This window comes from Haplochromis burtoni, unplaced genomic scaffold (genome assembly GCF_018398535.1).
Source record: "Haplochromis burtoni strain Fernald_Lab_line unplaced genomic scaffold, NCSU_Asbu1 Contig_37, whole genome shotgun sequence".
NCBI lineage: Eukaryota > Metazoa > Chordata > Actinopteri > Cichliformes > Cichlidae > Haplochromis > Haplochromis burtoni.
Window position 1 is genome coordinate 1,024,488 of NW_024582398.1, and position 25,762 is coordinate 1,050,249.

Below are 25,762 nucleotides of genomic sequence, written 5' to 3' on the forward strand. Positions count from 1 at the left end.
ACAACATGCATACTGATGTGGTCTTGGATAGTGCTCCTGAAGCCCAGCACCCTCCTCTAGCATGATCTTAATATAACCTATCCAGCATGTGTTTCATAAACAGTCCACTGCCCCATCTGCCTGAATTTATGATGAAACTGTTTAACCTCCTAGGACCTGGCGTCCACATATGTGGACATCGCATTTTGGGTTATTTAGACCAAAATACTCAATTTTGCTCTACAAGGGCCTGATATCCACTTACGAGGACATTATACTGCTTCTGTTCTATTGAAATTTTGAAAAAATATCCTCATATGTGGCTCTCATTTTTCTTAAAAACAAAAATAAGGTTAAAAAAAAATAAAATCAGGTAATTCTTTGTTTTTACATTCATCAGGCCCCAATCATCCCAAATATCAAAGAGGAATTAAAAATGCATGCTGTGGAAGAGTTCGGGTCTTAGGAGGTTAAATTACAGCAGTGGAAGAAAGTCGCTCTCCTGTGTTTTGTGTCACTCAAGCAGGAAACCCACATTTGGACTGTAACATTTTGACAGCATCCTAACCATTAACGACATAAGAGTCTACAATCTTCCATTATGCGCAATGCGTTGTTAATTTTCATATTACTCAGTCCCTTTTTTTTAAAGATTTTCTCTCAAATAATAAGAACTTGATTACATTCAGTTTTCAATTTGAAGAAATAATGAAGACAAAGTGAAGCCTGAGTTGGCTGCCTTCATTAGCGTCAACACTGTCGGTCACTTCATTCGCAGTAATGTGCCGAGATATGCGCAGCATCACATCTAATTGAAAACCTGAATCTGCGTTTGGCATAAGGTTGTGACAAGAAAACAATCGGATTTATATAACGGGTTAAAGCCACTGACGACATCAGCAGAAGGATGCTGCACAGACGATCCCCAGACGCCTGTGTGGGGTAAGAAATTAGCTCATCATGTGTCATTCTGATCATGCCTTGAGCTTTGTCAGTCCGGTGATTCATGACTAAGGCAAGGCTCAAGGACACAGAGCTGGACAGGTTCAGTGTCCTGAGATCAGTGGCTCTGCCAAAGGTATTCTTCCCCCCTCTGGACTTGCTTATGACAGACTGATCAGTAGGAGCAAAATGACTAAAACATGTGGTTTTTGTCTCATAAGAGTATTTCAAATGTTCTAAAAACAGGAAGGATGGTACATAAAACCACCTTGCTTAGTCTTTAGCTTAAAAATTAAATACATTAAGTTAATTTTACTGTAGGTCATCTTCCCATCCAGAGATAAATACAACCCCTGGTGGTTTCTTCCTGTTGCTGTAAGTCCAGCTTATCTAACGTCAAATCACATTTAGCAACTTTAGCAACATTCTGTTGGAGAGAGAAGACACACTATGCTCCCTATGCTTTTTTTTCTCTTATCCTTCTTAATATCTCTCTCCAAATTACCTCGTTAGTGCAAAAACTGCCAAGCTGTGTTATCTTTTTCAATTTTTCATAGATTCACTGAAAGAAATCATGTTTTTTTGTAACAGGCTGCTAGTAACAAAGTGCCTAAAGATACAATTTAATGATTCATAGGCTGGTGTTAAGTACCTAGCAAGAAAACAACTAACATTTCCCCTGAAAGTAGATAGGTACAAGAACTGGAAATTAGTGAAAAAGCAGCCAAAGAAAAACATCTGGATAACGCCTGGATTACTATTACTCAAGACCACTTGGAGCCTATCCCAGCTGCCATAGGGCAAGAAACAGGTTACACTGGACAGGTCCCAGGGCCAACGCAGAGACAAACAACTATTCACACTCACATTCACACCTAAGGGCAATTTAGAATCACCACTTAACCAAATGCCTTTGGACTGTGGGAGGAAGCCGGAGTACCAGGAGAGAACCCACAAAGACACGGGGAGAACATGCAAACTCCATGATGGTGGAACCAAGCAAGAAAAATATGAAGAAACGAGAGCTAGCTCAAGACTTTTTCCACAGAACTGTATAAAAGAACGGAATACTAGAAAAAACAAAGCAAGAGGGATAAAGAAAAATAATCCAACTCACCAAGAAAAATGATGGTGCATGCAAATCCGGTACATGCAAACACATATTCCTCCACACTTTATACTGTGAAATTGTAAATTTACTGCTTAGCCATTGCAGAGCAATGAACGACTACACTTAATGCCTTGCTGTTGTACTGTACACCTCTGCCAACAAGTTGCTGTTTAAATCCACACCTGTCCAGACTCAATACATGTAGTAAAGATAGTCATTTATTAGATAGCCGCCACAGTTTAAATGGTCTGCACGTATACACTGCAGTGTCTTTGAACCTTGGCATGACTTTCTCCTCCACCCATTCAAAGACACTCATCATATACCAGCTGGGGCTGTGCTGCCATGAAAGGCGCTTATCTGCTACTTGGAACAACTTGTGGTTCAGTGTTTTGCCCAAGAACACTTGGCATGTGGAGTGGCCAGGGATTAACCCACCAACCCTGCAATTTGTAGACAAGACAATCTAAGATTAGCGTCACCAATTCAGCATCTGACTAAATGTGAAATATGGTGTCAGTGTCTCCTTCTGTTCCTTACTTACGGCACTGAATAAGAGCAGGGAAATTGACCTTTAAGATACGAAATCACTTCATAAGTTTAAGGCTTTCAATAGTTGCGAGATTTTTTTTTCTCCATAGTTTGCAGGTAAATGCTTTATTTATGGTAAAATACAAAAAAACGTGTTGCGTGGTTACAGTGACCCCGACCTTAGCTGCAATCTTACCGTTTGTGTTGGCTCTCCTCCAGTGTGTTAAAAAAAAGCAATCCTTCAGTTTGATATTCTTTTCAGGGAATTGTAGAAAGTTTCAGAGAGTCAAATTTGGTAAGAGGCCAAAAGCAGTAAATGAACATTTTGTTTAAGTAGCCAAAAATGTCAGTGTTTTCAGTGTGCTTTGAGTTGACATAATAGCGACGGTTCAGATGGTTCCCTATGAATAATCTCCCTCAGATCCTTGGGACGGTACAGTAGAATCATGTCTACTCTGACAGTCCCAAATGCTGTAGCAGTTTACAATTCAGAACTCAATGAATGTTGACAAAATGACAATCATGCTCCGGGTCTCAGTCCTGAACCTGACGGGTTGCCTTTGGGCTTGAAAACTGGGATTTTTGCAACAGCTAGATCACCAGTGATCAGTCTGTCATCGAGAGAAACTTGAGGTTCTCGTGGAGGGGATTGAGCCTCCAATCCTGCAATTTGTAGACAATGCACTCTAAGATTAGTGTCCCCAACTCAGTATCTGAATGTGAACTATGGTCACAATGTCCCTTCTGTTCCTGAGCTATGGCATGCTGGAGCTATGGTGTAAACTGCTCGCATCACCAGTGATGATCCCCCACACACAACCTGGGAGGGTTTGAAAGAGGAATTGATGTTTGCACTCTCCACATGTTCGAGAAATTGCAGAACACACTGTGGCAGAGGTCAGAACGGGACTTCCAGGAAACAAGCTAAAGCAGCAGCTACGCTGGGAGCTTTTGATTATCATGGATCCGTTCTCACTGTAACAATTTATACTGTTACAGAGGTAGTTGCTCACATTAAACACGATCAAAGATGCAAATAATGAGATCCGCACATGTACAAGCAATCCCGACAGTGGGAAAAACTGTGCTCTAAATGGTTTGTTTCAGATATTTTTCTACTAGATATGTTTAATGAAGTTAGAATCAAAAATGAGTCCGCCATAACCACTGAACTGTATACTGGTTACACTTCAAATTCTGACATGTTACGGGGCATTGCACTAAAAACAGAATAGCAATGTACAGCTCTTTAAATTTACTGGGAATACCTGGAAACTCTTACAGATGCAGTGGGTGTCTGGAGTGGCTGAATGTAATACTCAGACTTGTACTGCATCACTCGGAAACCTTTCCCAGTATGAGTACAAGGTACAGACAGCACAGTATTCAGAGCAGGATTTCATCAGTTTCTTTTGTGCCTGCGATGTTCGCACTCATGAGTAAAACCAGAGGGTTTAAGGGATTTCTCTCTCATCTTGTCAATAAAAGCAGATTATTCCTTTGTCCTCTAGGCTTCCTGCCGTGCTGCATTCAGCTGCTTCCACATCAGGGATCGCTACGCACATTACAGCAGATCCTGAGGGATAGACCTGCTGTTATTATTATTATAACATCATCTTTGCCAAATCCGAATGTGCCCCGGCCCGTACACTGAAAAGCAGCAGAGTTTACAGGTTAGCACTACTTTGCAACGCATCCAAAACATGCAACAACATATACAAAACATCTGTATTCAAAATATTTTACTTTTAGCTTCTTTGAGTTTCCTGGGCTGATGAATAAATATCTTGGCTGTCAAGAGACCTTTACTACTAAGTCATAAACCCCAGACTAAGACAGTCTTTTCATTTGACTTATCTATGGATCCAAGACATTGCATCCAAAGTGAAAGGCCCAAAGATTTTTTGAAAGTTTGGGCAACCTTGTTAATAGTCATTATTTTCCCGTATAAATCGTTGGTTGTTACAATAAAAAAAAAAAGTCAGTTAAATATATCATATAGGAGACGCACACAGTGATATTTGAGAAGTGAAATGAAGTTTATTGGATTTACAGAAATTGTGCAATAATTAATTACTTTACAACTCCACAACTTTATTAGTGCAAAAAACCCCATCAATTTATTTTCACTTTAACCAGCAGCTGTTGCTGAATTCTCTTGCAGCTGCTCTGTTCTACTGCGTGACGCCTTGAGTTTAAAATCCACTTCATAAGCATGTTTCTTAACAGTTTCCATTTTGGGGTCCTTATACACACACAATATGGTAATATTATGTTGAAGCACAGTACGTATCACTCCGCCAGGCTCCTGACTACGGTAGCTGTAATGCAGCTTCGTAGCTTAAGTCGTACTAAAACATTTTTTGACAGATTTTTGAGCGCCATATACCACGTAAAATCAGTTTGAGGTCAGTAAGCACAACCAGAATTCTTACATAAGGCGCACTGGATTATAAGGTGCATTGTCGATTTTTGAGAAAATTAAAGGCTTTTAAGAGCGCCTTATAGTCCGAAAAATACGGTAATAACGACGACCCGTTTGTATGTTCTAAAAAAAAAATAATAAAATGCTTTGGTGGCTATCGGTCAGACAAAAACCAAACCAGTTCCACATCACTGAAGTTGCATGTTTTTACAAACCAGTTCTGGTTCATCCGTTTCATTCAACGATCCGCTTTTGTCCTTCTCATTCTCCATCGCTGCCATGCTTTTTCCGGCATGTGCGTATGAAAACAAAGGCACTGCGCATGCGTGTTTACCCATATTCTATCGCAATATTTCATTTTCTTATCATTGCCTAACATTGTACCGGTATTACCTTGAACGGTATAATATGGCCCAGCCCTAGACATAACCACCAGGATATCACCGACTAGTTTGTGGATTCACTTTAGATACAGAAATGACCATATATGGACAAGGAGGGGGAGTCCCAAGTGACCAGCTAAAGCTAGCAGCCAGCTAATACAGCGGTCCCCAACCTTTTTTGCGGCACGGACCGGTTTATGTCTGACAATATTTTCACAGACCGGCCTTTAAGGTGTTGCGAATAAATACAACAAAATAAAACCGTACCCAAAAAAAAAGAGGGGTTATTCAAAACGCACGGGAAAAGACCCAGGGGAACCGATAAAAACAATTTAAAAAATAACGATAAAAACCGATAAATACCCTGAAAACCATAAATTTCACACCCGAGCTTCAATTCTCGCCGCCCGGTACCAAACGACTCACAGACCGGTACCGCTGAGCTAATATACAGCCTTGTTAATGATTGAGAAGAAACAAAAATAAAATGCAAGAAAGCAAAAGCGGATCACGCATTTCTTGAAAGACTCTTTAGTACAATGTACAACGCAAATAGTAATTTCTCAGATATCTGCATTACATATGCAAAAAAATGCAGTTTTCATCAAGATGAAATTAGCAACCTAACTTACAAACTTTAGGAATAGGTCTAGAAAATGTTTTTGATGCTGACACAAAGGATTTTTGTCTTTATGTGTTATTTAAATTTCTGTTATACACACTGTGGTTATTTTCAGGGGCTAATTGTTAAATAGACACAGGTTTTTGTGTCTATTTAACAAGATTCAACTATCCAGTCAAAAAGTACCTAATTTACAGCCACTGTGTATCCAATCTGTAGCTGCAGATCTTGTTGTTACATATGACACATCCTCTGGTTTCCACAGTTGATTTAAACAACTTTACGCTGTGTGGAGAATTTGAAAATTGTTTTTGGAAATTATGGGAGGTACAAGACATCGATTCCTGGTACAAAGTTCCTGGTTTGTTGGTAGCTCATTAAAAGTTTTCATTCCTGCTGGGAAACAAAGAGCTCCTGCAAAGCACTGCAACTTCACTGCAGAGGGACAAAGCCGAGGGAAATTAACAGCCACTCATGGCGATGACAGCACGAGAGACCCCAAGAGGGAGCTGAACAATGCCAGGATGGAAAATTAGAAAAGTTTTCTCAGAATCAACATATTCTTGCTACATGCTTCACTATTTCATCTGACCCAAACATACTAAACTATACATACATGTGTGTCCCAAACACAGATTTAACGAATGCAACATTTTCCAAGTCATGAACCGGAACCACAGGAAGTGTGTGCGCTTCACATACAGCAGCTGTGCCATCAACCACAACAGTTTACAGTCTTAGCTGTACTCATTTCTGAGTCATAACCTGTTACATCTGAGCGCACAGACGTGAAACGCGTATTTTTAGATTTACACTTGAAGTCATTTACAATATTTTAAAAGCCTTTTTTATGATCATGTGTCAATTATAGCGTGTCATATTCTCCACACACATACAACCACATGCGTACACAAATAGTAATAGAGTGTGTATGATCTGATGATGGCATTATAATTATTAACACCATTTTAGAAAACGCTCTGGTGTTGAAAACAGCAGGTCAAAAATAACCAGTGAACTTTCGCACCAGCTGCTGTCCAAATTACAGTATGTGGCAGCTTGATACCCACTGATTTATGTTTTATTATAAATAATACTTTCACTTAATGCAACATGCTGCAAACAAACTCCAACTGCGGGAACAGAAATAAATTAAGATCTTTTTTGTGTTGTATAGAAACAGAAAATCAAAGGAGCATCAGCACTATATCGTGCAGGGAACACCAGAGAGGAAAATGCTTGTTGTTGTTGTCGGCAATAAGCAATATTCTCTTGAGAATTAAAGCTTACATGGGGGAAGAGCCTGCGGTGTTTCTTCAGTCGCTAACACTTCCTGTTTCACTCCACAACCCAGCATCAACACACATCAGTACAGCTGTGTGCTGCTCAGTGAACTTCAAAACATGCAACGTCCAAAAAATGAATAAAACAAAGACAGAGAGGCTGAAAACCAGGTTCAATGGTTTGTGCGTGAACTTAACTTTTTAGATTCTCTGTTTGTTTTTCAGAGACAGGAAAACAAACAGAGAGGCTGTTCCGCTCTGTAGGTGCCCTCAGTGACAGGCGCTAGGCAGGGGTGGGTATACTTGTATCCCACCGGTTCACTGCCGGTATTTTGGGGGGTTTTCCCAGTGGACGAGAGCGTTGCTTCCCTGCGCCTTCGGGTCCTGACTGTCGTTTGTGCCTATAGGCCAAATGACAGCTCAGAGTAGCCAGCCTTCTTAGAGTCTCATGGGCTCCTGGAGAGTGCTGCACCCAAGGAACTCTATTTTTCTGTTGGAAGACTTCAACGCTGACGTGGCTGGGAGGGACTTGGAGGAACGGCCTGCCGGATTTGAACCCGAGTGGTGTCCTATCATTGGGCTTTTGTGCTTATCACAGTTTGTCTATAACAAACATGTTCGAGCGTAAGGGTGTTCATAAGTGCACATGGCACCAGGACACCCTAGGTCGTAGGTGGATGATCGATTTTGTAATCATGCTATCAGATCTGCGGCTGCATGTTTTGGACACTCTAGTGAAGAGAGGTGCTGAGCTGGATCAGGTGGCGGGGAAAGATGTTGGACAGAGCTGGTGTATCCAAATATATTGTCTTGATTGTTGGTTGGACTTGGTTGTTTCTGTTGATCTGGAAGTAGCATATTGGTGGCAGTAAGTCAGACTTGTTTCCAGTGGGTGTTAGACGCTACCAGGGCTGCCATTTGTTCATAGTTTTTATGGATAGAGTACTTATGTGTAGCCAAGCAATGGAAGGTCTCCGCTTTAGTGGTCTCAGGATTTCATCTTTCAGCCAAGTGTGAAGCGGTGGGAATGAGAATTAGCACCTCCAAGTCCGAGACCATGGTTGCTAGCTGGAAAGGGTGGACTGCCCACTGTTGGTCAGGGACGAGTTACTGCCCCAAGTGGAGGAGTTCAAGTGTCTTGGGGTCTTGTTAACGAGTGAGGGGAGAGTGGTACTTTTATGCTCAGCTCTCTGTTGTATCGAAATTAGAGCTGAGCATAAAAGTGAAGCTGTCGATTTAACGATCAATGTACGTTCCTACTCTAACCAAATATGGTCACGAGCTTTGGGTACCGACTAAAAGAGTGAGGCTATGGACACAAGTAGCAAAAAGAGCTGCTCCTTCGAAGAGCAGCTGGGCTCTCCCTTAGAGACAGGGTGAGGGGCTCGGTTATTCGAGAGGGACTGGGAGTAAAACTGCTGCTCCTCCACGTCAAAAGGAGACAGGTAGTTTGGCCATCTGACTAGGATGCCTCCTGGACACATCCTAGGTTAGGTATTCTGGGCATGTCCTACCAGGAGTAGGTCCAGCAGTAGACCCAGGAATCGGTGGAGAGATTATATCTCTCGGCTGGTTTAGGAATGTCTCAGTGTCCCCCCCGAATAAGCTGGAGGAGGTCTCTGGGGTGAGAGGAGTTAGGAGTACTTAGACTGCTCCCTCTGTGACCCATGCCCAGATAAGCAGCAGAAAATGGATATATGGATGGTTTGTGAGTGTATTATTAGAGTGTATTAAGAAATAGAAATTTTAAGGCTCCTCAGTCAGGTGTAATGGGTCAAGAACATGCCTGCTGTGCTGTGAAATGCGTTGGTTATGTTTTAAAAACTAAATGTAGATGTCCAGCAGCAGCAGCGCAAGTATAGAGACGTGCGGTAATCCATGAAAGCAGGGAATCACAGAGTTCTCCTGGGGAATAGTGTTGCACTTAAAATGAGTGGATAAAAATTGATCTTTTAGATCACCTTTAAACTCTTCATACACTGTGCGAAATTCGTGATAAGTAACCATTTTCTCTTTGAATGAAAAATTCATGGCACCAAATATTGTTGAAATACCTGTGTTGATAAAACATTTTTCTAGCCTCCCACTGAAAAAAATCACCAACAACATGAAAGGTTACAAAAGATACTTGAAGGCCACAACCCAAGTTACTTTCCCAAACATTTTAAGTGCTTTATTTCTCTCGAAAATCATCCTTCAGTCAGGATTCAAGTAACATTTTTCTAAGAGAGAATATTTACTTTTTTTCCCCAGAGGTACACATTTGCGTTCAAATCTGTCTCAGAAATATAAAATGTTGCTACTTCTCAATCCACTGCTGTAATTTTGCAGCTCATCTGATTTCCATCAAGTTCAATAAACAAAATGTGATCCTGATTTTCTTCTGGAATTTAACACTGTAATAATCATCTAGGACCTACTATAAATAACTAGTAGAAAATATTTTTAAATGCTTTGAATGTGAATGTTTTTCTTGTAACACAGAGAAAGATTTTTACATTTGCTATAACTTAGTGTTTCCCAGTTTTGCTTGCACCTTCTGAATCTCTTCACATTGGATATTATACTTTGAATATCATAGTAAAGCTTGTCTTCTTGTCTTTCTGAAGAAAAAAAAGAATTTTGCCTCGAACAGAAACAGTAACAGAGTTACAGTTATTTAAGAGAACTTGTAAAATGTTCTAAACTAATCAATCATTAATTAAAAAAACAGAAGCAACGTTTAGCAGTTATTGAAGGAAAAGAGGGAGAAGAGCCATTATTACATTTAATAAGTAATTTTATTATAAATAGGTGGCATGTTATTTTTTTAATGATTAAACACCACAGAGTGTATCTCAAGGTTCAAGGTTCAAGGTATCTAAACATGGAGACTGTGACATTAGTTTCTGCACTGTCATTTTAAAGTTAGAATTATGGGCGTTGTCATGTTTGTGTTTTTTGGAGCAAGAAATGAACGTAAAGTTATCACATAATCTTAGCAAGCTCATATTTATTATGTGTGAGCAGACCTGCATTTATGATGACTGATGAAAATTAATAGCGGATAAACACGCTTCAGTGATGCTGCGAGTGTTGAGGTGGTATTGTTTGTCCACCAGAGGGCCTTCTGCAACTTCACTGTCATCAACAAATGTGCTTTGAAGATCAACCAGCTGATCTGACCAGAGTCAGGCAGACCACATCTGAGTAAATAAATCACTACACATAACAAATGTTAGAGTACTCTGTTTACGTTTCACGTGAAACAAAAATATCGACTGATAGATCAGAATATCGGATTTTTAAAAACACCCGATATCAGTATCGGGCTTAAAAGTCGTGTATCATTCAGGCTGTAGTAATAATTTAACTAATATGTAAATTTAGCCCGAAATACAATTAAATGAGTGAATTATATAAAAATCCATCCACCGCACAGTTTTTTTAATTCATTCTCAAAACAAACATCTTTACTCTAAAATTGGACAGTTTAACAAGCAGCCTCTGGGGGACTGACTGGAGTTTATCTCAAGAAGCTTTTGGGGGAAGTTCAGTTTTGGGCCAAATCTTCCAGCCCTGGGGGTTACTGATAATTCCTCATCTCCTACTATTGCATTTATTTTTTTACTTTTTAGTTTAATCATCACATTTTAATTTTAATTAATTAAATATATTGTTTGCCGTTTCCTCAACACAATTTCACTTTTATTCCATCTCATGAAGCACTTTGTTTCTAAATCTGTAAACAGACAATCTGTATTATGTTTGCAGGATTGGTGATGTTGGCAAGACTACAGTAAAAACAGCAAAAGTAGTAGTTTTAGAAGTGGCATGTGTTTCCCAGCAGAGATTAAAGAATATAGGTCATAGCATCCTTGAAGCTATAAGGCAGTAGCTCAGTTTTTTGGCTTCTACCCACTGCTGTATTGCACAGATGTTAAAATAATCATGGAGGTTAAAGCACATAGAAACTGGATCTTCTCCTAAACCCTTGGCAGCTACACACAAGTGCTCAGTTTGTGTTTCGTGTTGTATACATTGCCCTGTAACTACCAGCGGTGTGAAACCTGATCCTCTGTTTGCCTGACACTGGTCCCTGTATATAGGGAGTGCATCTGATCTGAGCACACTGACAATGTCCTTTCTGAGCTTTGAAAACAATGCTTCCATCCTTGAGCATTTTGGGTCAAGCCACTCGGGAACATCTCCCTCTGCCATCCTGCTCATCTATTTGCACTTATTTTGCATTTCATGATTCTCTGATGTGACAAAAAATTGATCTGCTCCTGTTAGACAGAAACGGCATGTTCTGTCCTGTAATGAATAAGAGATTTTTGCACCATTATTCAGATATTAAATACCCACAATCAAAACATGCAGCGTGGAACCCCAAATCCCACAGTGGCTTAGCCATGATTTAAGCCATCCTGGAAGCAGCCCAACCACTCTCACAGTGAGGCGTAAAGAGCTTAGGGTAGGCGTGGATGGATGTATCTCCCCCCCTCCCAGCTTCTTGCTGTCTGTCTCAGCTGAAATATTAGTTTGTTGCTTTAAAAGTGTGAGAAAATGACAACGAGGAAAAAAAAAAAAGAATAACCAAGTAGTCTTTGCTGCTGTGGGTGTAAGAGAAAAAAAATCTTGCTGCTGAGCACAAGTGATGACTCAACTTTCAGGCAGCACTTCAGAGAGGAGGGGTCCTCACTGAGAAAATTCCTCTCACGTGTTAAAATGTAAATCATGGCCTGTGCTGCAGCCGAAAGGCTGGACATACAATAACTGCAGCAGTCCTGTGTTTTAAAGGTTGGAGGAGCTGATCTTAAAGTGAACATTTAAAGTTCTAACATGTTGTACGATCAGTAGGTAACTCATTTTCTTTAAGTGGCCACGGTAGTAAATTAAACTGAACTCGCCGAGGGAAAAACTACTTGAAGTATCAATCAAGAGTTTCATGCCTCTTTTACACCTGGCTTTCCAGAGACAGGAAAGAGAGGACTGTGATTAGTGATGGAGACGTAGTGAGCTCAACAAGCAGCTGCTTAGTCATTGTGTAGCTAATGACTTTTAATGGAATCTGCTGGCCAAATTGAGAATTTCTCATCATGAAACCGCTCGCTGAATGGATTCTAGGGATTGGGGGGAAGAATGTTATCATAAAACCCTTCTCGACTATTTTAAATACCACGCCACTTCACTAAACTCATTATACTTGACTGATTGTTTGTGCCTAATGAGAGCCTGCTGAAAATGTGGTGCCCAAACATAGACAGGTTCCAAATTAGAAACGCTTGCACCACCCCCCCACCCCCTGGAGGAATGGTAATTATCACACCTGATACTTGCTGGTGCCCAAAACTAATGGTGTGATTGCTGCAAGAATTTGGCCTCACGATCGCAGAGGGTTAAGGATCAAGCAACTCTCAATCTGTAGACTCTGCAAGCACAGATGGCCACAGGTCAAGATGACCTCAACTAAGCATGTCTAAGGACCACTCAGATCTGTCTGTGTGCTGCACTGAAGGCAAATATTAATGACATTATTATCTACACAGACACTCAAAACACCACCCAGAGCAAATTCGTAACCTGCATAAATGTAGCTAATATTCCATAGTCAGTGTTTGAATACAGAACACAGGAGATTCACTGCTTTTTTGTGTTTGTTTTAATCTGAAGCAATCCAAAAATATCAGCAATGACAGGGTTTGATTTCTGCTATGTGAGAAGACATGGAAGTAATTTAATGCATTTAAGTATGTAGACATGGTCAAGATGACCTGCTGATGTTCAAAACGATAATGAGAACATCGAAAAAAGGTGATTTACAGGACTTTGAATGTGGCATGATTGTTGGTTTCAGACTGGTTGGTCTGACTATTTCCGAGCAGAGAACGGCCAGAAAGAAACAACAAAGGAATAACAGAAAATATCAAGTAAGCAGTGAGTCTTTGTAAACATGGCTTATTGATGTCAGAGGTCAGAGGAAAATGGTAAGACTGCTTCGACCTGATAGGAAAGCAACAGTAAATCAAACCAACCTATGTGGAAGAGCATCTCTGAATGCAAAACATGAGATAGACTACAGCAGCAGAATACACCTGAGAGCTAGAAACAGGAAACTAAGGATACAATTTGCAGAGGGTAACCCAACCGGCATAACAGAAGACTGGAAAAACATGGCCCAGTCTGATGAGTGTTGAATTCTGCTGGTCCATTCGAATCAGAATCTGGTGCGAACATGAAAGCATGGATCCATCCTGCCTTGTATCAAAGGTTCAGGCAAGCTGTTGTGGTGTAATGGCGTAGGGGATCATTAGCACACGTTGAGATCCTTAGGCAAAGTCTACCACAGTATTGTTGTTGACCCTTTATGAACACAGTGTATCCATCTTCTCATGTCTACTTAAAGCAGGATAATGTACCATATTACAAACATCAAATAATATCAAACTGTATTCTTGAGAACACCTTTATATACCAAATGACCTCCACAGTTGCCAGATCTCAATCAAACACAGCATCTTTGGGATGTGGTGGAACAGGAGAGTCACATCATGGATGTGCAGCCAACAAATCTGCAGCATCTGTGTGATGGTATCGTGTCAATATGGACCAAGATCTCTGAGGAATGTTTCCAGCAGCTTGTTGAATGTATGCCACAAATAACAGAAGCAGTTCTGAAGGCGATAAAAGGTCCAACCGAGGACTAGCAAGGTGTACCCAATTATGTTTGTGTGTGCAAGAGTTTAGTCCATAATTTCTAGGAAATTCTTTAAAAAAAAAAAAAGATTTTACTCGAATCAAGATGGTACTAGTGCATAGTGTGGCGTGTTAGTTTGACTTCATTTATATACAATAATGACTTACCAAGATGTTCTTGGTTTTAACTAGGAATGAAACAAAATAACTTCAGTCTCACATGGCATTGTTTCCTTCTGTAGGGGCCTGACAAAACGGGCCTGGCAGCTGCTGTCACCCGAAAATAGCGGCAGGCTTAGAGACGGGCAGAGAGCCGAGTGACGCTGCCACGTTGTTCACTCTGTTGTACTGGGTGCGGTGAAAGTCACACATGATCCCGTTGGCACCAGAGTCCACAGGTGGCAAACAGCGTCCTGTCTTTGCTACAAGGCCATGGGCGTGTTGAAAGAATATCTGTTACATACAACGATACCAACATCCTAACCTAAAGCCGAGAGTCAACTTGGAATGTCAAGAAAAGGGCACGAAGAGTGAATGCTGACTCCTTTCGTGCTGAGCCGTGGAAAATGTGTAACAATAAATCAGCGCTAACAATGAATTCTCAGTCAAGTAAAGGATAAGCGCGCCCATGACTTCTGAAAGGCACTCTGAATATTTCTGCTGGAGCGGCACCATAATCGGCAATGAGAGAAAAGAGCAAGTCCACATGAAAGTGTTTAGTCTTTCTCTCTCTCTCTCTTTCCCCTTTTTAACTCTCATCAGACAAAAAGCTTTTCCATGTAGCGGCTCAATTGCTGCAGCTCACGACCCTCTCAGAGGAGGAGGAGGTAAGTGTCCGCCTGATGAAAATGCCCTTCTGGCCCACCTGTAATTTCGTTCAGTGCTGCTTTCTCCCCTTGCGGTTGCGATATCAAATCTAGCGGTCGAGCCAGAAAATAACTCTTTCACCCTGTCACCCAATATGACTTCCTCTACACACACGCTGACCCCAGAAAACCTAGACGACTCCAAATTGTGAGAACTTTTTGTCTGACAGCTGGTGATGTTAAAATTAGAAGTGACCTAGCTGAAGCTAGCACCTTTTGCTCACGGCTTAACTTGTAGAGGTTTAAGATGGGAAAAAAATTGGCCATCATACACTTCCGCTTGCCAGCCACAACTTAGGTATCCGAGAGGGGTGGAGCTGACTGAGGAACCCAGTGATACTGCGCATACATATGCTAGCTACTTGCCAATCATACCAAAAGCCATACTTTCGGTTTATTAGTAATGTGGACAGTAACTGACACTAATAGGAGCAGTAATTTACAAAGTGAATATGTTGTATTGAATAAAACCTGAAACTAGTGATTGAGCCCATTATATCATTAGAAAAGTCTTTTAACCAGATGTGTTTTGCGAAGGGGTTGCCCCCTGCTGGGTGACAGAAAGAAGTTTTCACACTGGCTTCCCTTTTTAGCCATGGAAATCTTTTACATACTGCGCAGTCTATGCCAGCACACTTGAGTATAGCTACTACCCCCATCGGTCTCTCCCACTCACCTCTTAGCTCACCAAGTTCCACCCTTTGTCAACAGAGCACAGGCATGCTCACGAAAACGAAAAATATGCTAAACTCAAAGAGGACTTCCAATAATGACTGTTTAAAGAGTTTTAAAATGCACGAGTCGAGTGTGGTTTGTCTGTGTGTGTGTTTTGGTTTTTTTTTAAAATGTGCAAGAAGTAGAGTAGTACTCACATGCCAAATGTTGGTATGTCTTGGCAGCTCAGCTTATTGGACTGTAACAACATATGGCATGCCAAACAGACTTGTAGCTACTGTATGTAAGAAACTTTTCCAAAAAAAGGAGTTATAAATAAACAAAAACAGCTGGTGTTTACCTGCAGTACTTTATAGTCAGAGAATTCATTCAAGTCTAACTTAAATGCCTTCGACTCTGTTCAACCTGTGACTGAGGTTAAAGCGCAAAGATTGAAAACTTAAAAGCACCAGAGGTCATTTTTGGGCGTCCAATAATAGAAAACCTTTCTCTGGCCAGAATAATAGCTTTGTGACATCCAAGCCCCCCCTGTGGACTTCTAGAGGCAAACACACATGGGCTAAATGTCACTCAGCAGGGTCCTGTCATTTAAGAGAAATCAGATTTTCCTTCAGAATACACAAACTTGGGCCTGGCTGTGGTACATACTTTCTATCTGAACTTTCTTGAAAATTGTAGTCTCAAGGGAAATACAAATAAGAAATACATCCATAACCTGCTTCTTTATCTTTTTTGGGGTTTTCTTTGGTATAAGTATAAACTGCAGCCAACTGTTCAGGCCCCAAGGGGCGTTTGTTTTGACGTTTGCAAGCAGCAACGTGATGACATTTATCATGAATAGGGAGGGTGGTCTTGTGTGATGCAAAAATGGATATGGTGAGGGAAAATGCAATAAAAATAAACTGACAGATGGGATCCAATCTAGAAGAAACCCACAGCTTTACATACATGTTTGCTGACCTGAATTTTGAAAACTAAACAAGAGAGTTCACCTTAAAGCGCTTAAAGATCAGAGACTAGATCTCCTGCAGAAAAAACTTTACAGACTTAAAGGTCACCAGGAAGTGTCCTCTCTGCTAATCAAACAACCCTAATGGCAAGGTTTGATCTTTTACAATCTGCTGAGGCCAGTTGGGCAAATGAACACTGGGCTTCCTCAGCTTCCGCAGGGCAGCTTGCACCTGTCTGTCACTCAACAGTCACAGTCAGAGGTAAACATTCAGCTAAGTCTACAGTGATCTCGTCTCCTCTGTGTAATCTGTTACATTTACCTAAAATGTGTCATGCTACAGATGTCAAGGCCCCTTAGTTGAAATGCCCGATTATAGATCGTGAGGAAAAAAAGCCACAACCATCAAACTCAGTCACTCAGAAAACCAAATGTCTTGTCATGTACTTTAAACATTAACCAGCTTTGTAACCTTTGTGCTCTGACATACTCTGTGTTTGTACTGTAGAGCTAATTGAACAGAAGCCCTCATGTATGATTTATGTGTTTATTTTTTTGGCCTTGGGCTTATCAAATATAATTCAGCGATCAATTTTTTGGTCTTTTAACTTTTAACTTGTGGTCCGCATGTTTGTGTATTTTCGTGTCCATGTTTTTAATTTTTTGGATTGTTTATTTGTCTTTTAGTTCTTCTTCTGTACATTTTATAAAAAGGCTTTGGAGAGCTATACGGCACGAGCAACTGAATCTTCAAGCAGCAGGTATCAATCTGCTAAACTGAGATTCAGAAAGTTAAATTAAAATTGCAAAACACTGCAGGCATCCTGCAGCTGAGCCTTCTTTTTTGCATAATCCATGCCTCAACTGTCTCAATTTATCCACTTCAACTTCAGCCACATTTACACTTAATAATGTAGTCAGGTTTAATTAGGAACAGCAAACTGGATTGTTCATTTGGATTCATATGCACAACCACTAATTGATTGATTGATTGATTGATTGATTGATTTTTTTGGAGAGGTTCACGTTTGAAATTGGCAGATTTACTCTTTGCTGGCTTTTATTAAACAAGACTGCAAATAGAAAACAGCTGGAAATAGCAGCTCAAGATACATGTAAATGTAGGATCTTTATACGACAAATAAATACACAGAAGCACTCACTTTTATTTAAGCTATTCCTTGCTCTTACTCCCCAGTAAAACTGCTCTCAGATGGCCTGGAAATAAGCTTTAATGCGCTCCCTGAAAAGGCTGAAATAGAAAACACACATCTGCCCTGTTTAGGTAAGCTGCAGTTGCCATGGTTACAGACGAGCACTTGCTAAACAGTTGTGTCAAGCCATCATTGAGACAGAGCACTTGAGCTGTACACACACACACACACACACACACACAAGCAGAGGGAAGCGTTGGTGTTTTAAAGTGAAAAACAAGGAAACAGAGAACGGGGAGATGTTGTTAGCAAAATGCTGCTGTCAACATACACCACCACTAGTCTCTGCACTCGGTCCACTCTGGGGACAATTTGAGTTTCATAATGTTTGACGGAAGATGAACAAAATGTGCCCCTTGTTGCTCCAGCCGGGAGCAAAAAAACGTGATTTTATCAGCTGTCACACACTCACACAGACTGTATGTAAAAGAGGGATAAAGCCACCGTGACATCATCCACTTGTTCGTGAAGTCCCATTTTGACACCACTAATATTGCAGGCATTTACGTCTTAAACAATTATAAACAGGTGATTTGTAAGAGGGAGGGAGGTAATTTCAAGGCTGTAGCCGTATATTTGAACATGGGAGTCTATAGGAATGACTTGCTTGTGGACCCAGCCTCAAGTCTCAATTCTAAGTAGTTCTTCTTGGGTTCTTCTGATTTAGCATCTTTTTCCAGATGTTGCCACTTGATGGGCGTGTACATCAACTCAAATCCAGGGTCTATATTTTTATTTAGATTTAAAGGAACATTTTCTTGTAAGCACGACACATTTGAAGCACACTTTAAAACAAAAAGACTCGACAAAGTGTTCTGAATCAACTGAAATATTTGTGAATAAGTGAACAACTTCAGATAAGTGTCCAAATAAAGATGTATTCCATCTTCTTAGCCTTCCAACATGATCAGCAGTTTAGTTTTAGCCCACAAATATGAACTAGGCGGATCATTAATATTCCACATAACAGTTTAGTGTACAGCTCGCCCGGCGTTCAAGATTAACAACCTCCACACGTCGAGCCAACTGGAGATGCTGCATCGCATTTAAGGGGGTAGTTGAAAGTGGGATCAAGCCCGAAGCACTGCGTCAGGCTCTGGCACAGTGCTCCCACTCATATCATCTCATTTCATCACTCCACAGTCGCAGTACTTTAAATGCTGAACATTTACAGCCAAATCATTATACAGTGTTGAGAAATAATAAGAATAAACCTATAAAAAACACCACAGCAAAAATATCCCTGATTGGATATTGTGTGGCAACATAGTTCAGTACACAAGATGATAACAGGTGTTTAAGGGATGTGTTCTCCATCTAACCCTGTGAGCAGACACACCAGGCACCATTGCATGACCAAAAGCTATTGTAAAATTGCACATGTCCCTCCCTCCTTCCTTTCTTTGGCATCTGTTTCTCTCTGCTGTCCGAGGTTATTATGGGGTGTATGACCTTAATACATGCCTTAAATCTCTCTGCTTTGTTGCCCAGGCTTTGTTTGGATGTGTAAGCCTCACTGTCTGAGAGAAAACCTACCAGGAGATACACCCAATGATACGTTTATGGGTTTGACAAGCAAAAATAAAAGCAAGGAATATTCACACATGCCCAGTTTGTGCCTGGTCTGACGCAGGCTCCTCTGGCTTGTCCTATAATAACAAATGTTTTTCACAAGACAAAAATACTACAAGGGAGCTCAACCAAGTGAATTGCTGTCATCAGTAAGTCTGGGAATGATTATGATGGGCTGTCACGCTTCATCTCACCGACATCTTAACCAGCGGCCTGCTACGTGTAAGCCTAAGTAGCTGAAGATGTCAATCAAAAACTGAACAAAGGATGATGGCTGAGAATGAGCTTACCAGGACTCTTCCTGTCAGCGTCTGAGCAGATATCATGACTCCGGCCCAATCTTTGACCGAGGTCATCCAGCCCACCTCGCTGGCCGCGGCATCATCCTTGTCTGTGCGTTTAATACCATCGCCTGTGGTGATCCGATGGACCTCCTGAAGAAATAAAAAGACAAAAACAAACCCCAGTATTGGTTATCAATTGTTGCAATACAGTAATTGAGCCCTTGAGCCCTGTAGGTCAATGCTCTGACCTATAACAAGTGTAGCTTTGGACTCTTTTGGGTGTCAATCAGGAAAAGAAAACACATATATGTCAATGGAAAACCAAGGACACTGCGTGCTCATAAGGTAGCCACACATTTAAGCATACCCTGCTGTTTATTTTACAATAATTGTGACAATAATTTGCATATTAACTTATGCTGTTTGAGTTGAGAAGAAAGAATCCAGTGATTAGATTTACAGAGCCAGTAAATCAGCTGAGAAGTTATTTTTCTTACACTTGTAAAATCAAACTTTTTGCAACTAGAGGGGTCACATCCTGCTGGGCTTTAAAATACCAGGAGGCTACATCCAACTTTGATATACAATTTCTAGCTGCTGCCATTAATTAGATTAACTGTAAAATCTGTAAAAAAAAATAAATAAATAAATAATACAAAAGCACAGAGAAAACCCCAACAATCAGATGACCTCACAGGAGCAAGCACTTGGCAACAGTAGGAAGGAAAAACTCATTTTTAACAGGAAGAAGCCTCTATGGAAACCAAACCACACCAATGCATCGTGTGTTGTGATGGCAAGTTTTTACAATATACACTGATTATTAATAGGATAACATTAGATATTATGTTAACATTAACTCTTACCACCTACACAGAGCCCTGAAATTTATTAACAGAATTTGGTTACAAAAAGTAAAATACATCATTTCTAATCTAGGGACAAGGTGCGAGGCCTTCAGAACAAAGCTAAGCACACATGCATACAGTAAACATACACAGACAGCAGTAAAGAGACTCCAGGAGTGTATCCATGGCAGCCACTGAGCTCCTGGTGTTTCTGCTTCACTGAGTGGGCTGCCTGCCTGCCTGCCTGCCTGCCTGCCTGTCTGTCTTTCTGCCTGCCTGTCCATCTGTCTGTTTGTCTGCTGGGACTGGCATGATTCACAGAGCAGGAAATCGAGACAGGATGCAGAGGTTAGCCATGCTCCCTGATGAAACACCCCACAGCCCTGAGGCCAACACAGCTCAGACTCTTTACCTCATGACATCCTACTCCTCTTCCACCTTAATGGTGTCACACATCGCACTCTCTGAGGCCCGTTCCCTTCAGCTGTTCTCATCAAATTCAATTTGCTGATGCCGCGCATGTACGGGAGTTGAGGAGAGTTAACTATTCATTTTTCTTGTGGGCAAATGGGCACGACATTTTTACATTACAGTTAAAAAACTAAGTGGAAACTGTCTGCTATTATTTAAGATTCACATAATCTTAAAAAGAGAAAAAGAGAACGAAAAATATATTGTTATGAGCAGCAGAGTCTCTAGGTTTGAGGTATGTGGATAAAAATAAGTAATTAAATGGTTAAAGCCAATCATTAATACTCTACATGTATCAGCTTAGAGCTGCACACTTCTCAAATCAACAAATGACTACCTCATTAAGGGCCTTTTTTTTTTTAATAAGAGTTTTCAAATCACACCTTATGACTCAAGCATTTGACTAAAAATAAACCACAAAGTCCCTGCTCAGCGTACTGATGAGGCATGTCTCTTCAGGGGATAAAATCCACTGACATTTTTTAAATTGGCCACAAATCCCGAGTAAAGACCAAAACTAACAATGAGCTCATTCCATTAACAAGTATGCTGTGTACCTTCCTGACGTCAAGCTTCACTGGTGGTCCAGTAACACAGAAAACGAGGCGCACGACAAGTAGGTGCACACCCCGCCACCGTTATGATCACCACTGCACTGCTGCCATAAATACTCAGCGGAGCACGGATGTATATTAATCAACGATTGGAAATAGTCCCAAACAGCCATTCTGTAAATTCAATTTGAGTAATGTTGCCTGGGGATAAAACCCCAGCTGCAATTACTGAGGCCTTTTTAAAAACTTGCGCTTTATTATGCTCGTTAAAGATTTACGTCCTTAGAATTCAGTCATCGTGAGTCAGTGTCGCAGAGAGGGTAGGATATTAATCAAGAATCATTTAGGCTTTGTTGTTTGTCTTTTGTTTGGATTGATTGAAAATGTAAAAGAGTGAGTTACCCTGACTTATCCTTTAACAGAATAAATTGGAGGTCTTCAGCATATACGCAGGCAATTCTTGCAGGAGATGATACAACTGGCTAGGGCTGCACGATTAATCGTTAGAAAATCGCGATCTCGATTCATACTTATGTGCGATCTCATTTCCAAATGACAACGATTTAAAAAAAAAAAAAAAAAAAAAAAAAACGACGACGATTGTACCGCATTTTGATCCGGGACGTAATCTGCATGAAAACAAGCGCTCACTCTTCCTGCTCAACAAATGACAAGGGCGGAGCCTTATACCACGTGATACAGAAGCTGTGCCGTGTGATGCTAAAATTAGCAGGGAAAAAACAACGGAGAGCACGTCAGGGATGACGAGAAAGTGACAGGAGAAAATCCGTCCCGGTCAACCACCCAAACATCAATAACGGGAACCTTATACAGCGCTTCCCTATACCCGTCGAACTCCCGCAGGCACAAAGAAATTACGGAGGCTATCACTTATCACCTGACCAAAGATATGGCTCCCATCAACACTGTGCAAAACGAGGGATTTAGGAAAATGATCAACACCCTAGACAAACGCTACACAGTGCCGTCCCGCAACTATTTTTCTATTGTTGCACTACCTGCTCTATACACGCAGTCGTCGAGCAACGGTGGAGACGGAATTTCAAGCAGTACAACATTTTGCGGCAACAACAAAACGTGAGACATTTGTTGTTTTTATGTTTATTTATTGTTTTTATGTTCAGTCTCAACTGTTACGAAGTTGATGTGCAGTTATAATAATAATAATAATGGATTGGATTTATATAGCGCTTTTCAAGGCACCCAAAGCGCTTTACAATACCACTATTCATTCACTCTCACATTCAACACTGGTGGAGGCAGCTACAGTTGTAGCCACAGCTGCCCTGGGGCAGACTGACAGAAGCGAGGCTGCCATATCGCGCCATCGGCCCCTCTGGCCAACACCAGTAGGCGGTAGGTAAAGTGTCTTGAGGGTAAAGTGTCTTGCCCAAGGACACAACGACTAGGACAGAGAGCCCCGGGATCGAACCGGCGACCTTCCGGTTACAGATGCGATTCCCAACCCCCTGAACAACTCTAAAATGACATCCTGTACTTGTGTACAACTTAGCTTAGAGAATAACTTCACAAGGCAACTAATTAAAGTTAAAGTTAAAGTTATTAAACCAGTTAATAAGTGCAATAAATATTTATACTGGAAAAGAAAATCGTGAGAGAATCGTGATCTCAATTCTAAGCCAAAAAAATCGTGATTCTCATTTTATGCAAAATCGTGCAGCACTACAACTGGCCCTGTCCTTCACATTGAAATCTGTGGCGGTCATCAAAGTAACAAAGCATTTATTTTTGTAAAAACAGTCACTATAAACATTTAATATACTTTTTTTTTTTCATTTTAAATGGCAATTCATTAGTAAATCACTGTTTTCTGTTATGAACACCTACTAAAGAAGTGAAAACAGCCTATGTGATAGTTCCTGGTATAGGAGGTGTCATTGGGCCCACGTAACTGTGAGATACTGAGGAAAAGGGAGAAATAAGTAGCACAAGTGCCCCTAGAAATAAATCTCAAGCAAGTTAAGTCATAAAAAAATAACCAAAAAGTCAAGTACTGATACTTCAAACATCTGCAGTGTATTAATTTTGTTAACGTGTACAGTTTACATAATTTCTGCCTATATTCAGATCACACATTTCAATCATCCTTCTTATCGTAACTGAATAGTTTGCTCAACAAAGAAATTCAATCATGTACACAGCCATTAAACCGCCGTCAGCCCATGTTAGACTTCCTGCAGCCTGTCCAGAGCCCTGCAGCTAACCTGATAACGCCACAACAACATGTCCACTTCACTTAGCAGCTAATGCAGCCAGCAACCAATTCTGTGAAACTCCAGTTTAGAAATTTCAGCCAACAGGTATCAGCTGTTTTCATACAGATACAGAGTCTCATTCTGCTCTATCTGTGGACCGTTTCTTACAGAGGCGCTTCTGCAGCAGGGTCTTGCATTGTAAGCCAAGCTTCCAACACTTTCCAAGGTTACATCATTTATTTAAAAAAAAATCTTATCAGATTGGTCTTGATACAGAGACTTTAGGGGAATTTAAGTTGAATCTCACTTCTGAATCGCCTTAAGGAGATCACGGTGAGTGGATAAGACTTGGGTAAGGGACTGAAAGGGAAAAGAAAAAGCTGTTTCACTTGTCAGTCAGCAGCCTCTTCAATTAGTGTTACAGTAAAGTGTTAAGCAACAAAGCTATGGAGATCTAAGGCCATGGCAGTAAACTGAAAAATGGGGTGTAGTCTAAATTGTTTGGCTAGGAAATGCTAAAACACCCAGGTATCCCTGACTGCAACCTGTGATTTATTAGTTTAAATGAAAACTCTGGAATAGGTATAGATTTTATTGGTTTTGTCAGAGTTAAAGGCTGACTTTGATTGGACGCAAGCTGTAAGCACCAAGGATTACCAAGGGTCACAATAGCTATGAGTCTCTAGGATGTATGAAACACAATGTGTCACATCACAGTCTAAAGTTTAATGTGGCGCGAAATAAGAATTATTTATAGAAATGGTAGTTATTTAAAGGAATTATTACTTTAGTCTGCCACACAGTTTACTTATCTTCAGATACTTTACCTCCAAGCCACAACAACTGATAGTACAAGTAGCTCATTAATATTGTAAAACAGCATCCTAGCTTCCCAGTTAGCAACAGTCATGTTTAAGTATATCTAAGTGTAAGTGTATGTAAATATATGAAACATATGCTTACTGGCTAAAAACGTTACTACCTGGATTTAACTAATCAAAGAGATAAGAACTTTGCATTGGATAATCACTGCATGATTCCATGTTGGAAGACAACCCACTGTCACCCAATGGCTTCCCTTTTAGAAGAGTCGAACTATTGGCCTGCATCAAGCAAAGAAAACAACTAAAGAGACTTCTAAAGCTAAAAATTTGGTTAGAACTCTCCAATATGCTAATTATTAAAACCTGGAAGGATAGTGGGCTCAGTGAGTTTACCTGAAACCTTGGCTGATTATGACCCACACCCGTTCCTTGGCTTGTGTGATTAGGTAGAGGCTCAATAGGGGGTCCATGACCCTCTTGGGGGCATTCCCATAGGGCTTAAAATCTGGGACTCTCCACCAATTGCTCTTAGAACTGAAAAAGCCTCTTGGATGAGAGGTGAAACGTCTTTAAGGAAACTTAAAGAAGTCCAGACGCTTTTCTTTTCCAAGCTCCTTAGACTTCGATGACCTGGATGACTGAGAACCTTCGCAGACATACTGGAACGATAGTGGTGAGCCATCATCTCACAAGCAATGTGGACTAAACAGCTGTGTAGCCTTCAGAAAACCATTTATCAGTGAGCCTAACTGGATTAAAAGAAACACTTCAACTTAATTGTAAGTATAAAAATTGGACTCGTAGCAATGAAAAATAAGTCGTGTGGTCCAAATTTACTTTGTTCCAGAGTGATGGGCGTATCAGGGTAAAAAGAGAGCCAGATAAAGTGATGCGCCCATGCCTAATGCCTACCCTACGAGCGTGTGGAGGCAGTGTTATGATCTGAGGTTGCTTCAATCAGTCAGCTCTATGGTTCAGCAATGTTATGTGCTCAAAACGGAGGTCAGCTGTCTATATGAACATACTAAATGATCAGGTTTCCCATCAATGCCTTTTGCTTCTCTGATGGCACAGGCATATTACAAGATGACAATGCCAGGATTTTTTGGGCTCAAATTGTCAAAGAGCGCTCCAGGGAGTATGAGACACCATTTTCACACATGGATTGGCCACCGCAGAGTCCAGACCTTAATCCCATTGTGAACCACTGCGATGTGCAGTTTAATGCTTTACGTAACGGTCTGACTCTCCCATCATCAATATGACATCTTGGCAAAAAAGTTAATGCAGCTCTGCACATGAATAAATGTGACA

General features: G+C 40.7%; 1 protein-coding gene across 1 annotated transcript in view; it reads right to left on the minus strand.

The window, feature by feature from the left end:
• LOC102314531 (calcium-activated potassium channel subunit alpha-1) overlaps positions 1 to 25,762 on the minus strand; it is a 98,577-nt gene that overhangs the window by 62,457 nt on the left and 10,358 nt on the right. The window contains 1 exon segment of the mRNA XM_042219730.1: positions 19,521 to 19,664. Coding sequence (XP_042075664.1) covers positions 19,521 to 19,664 — 144 coding nt within the window.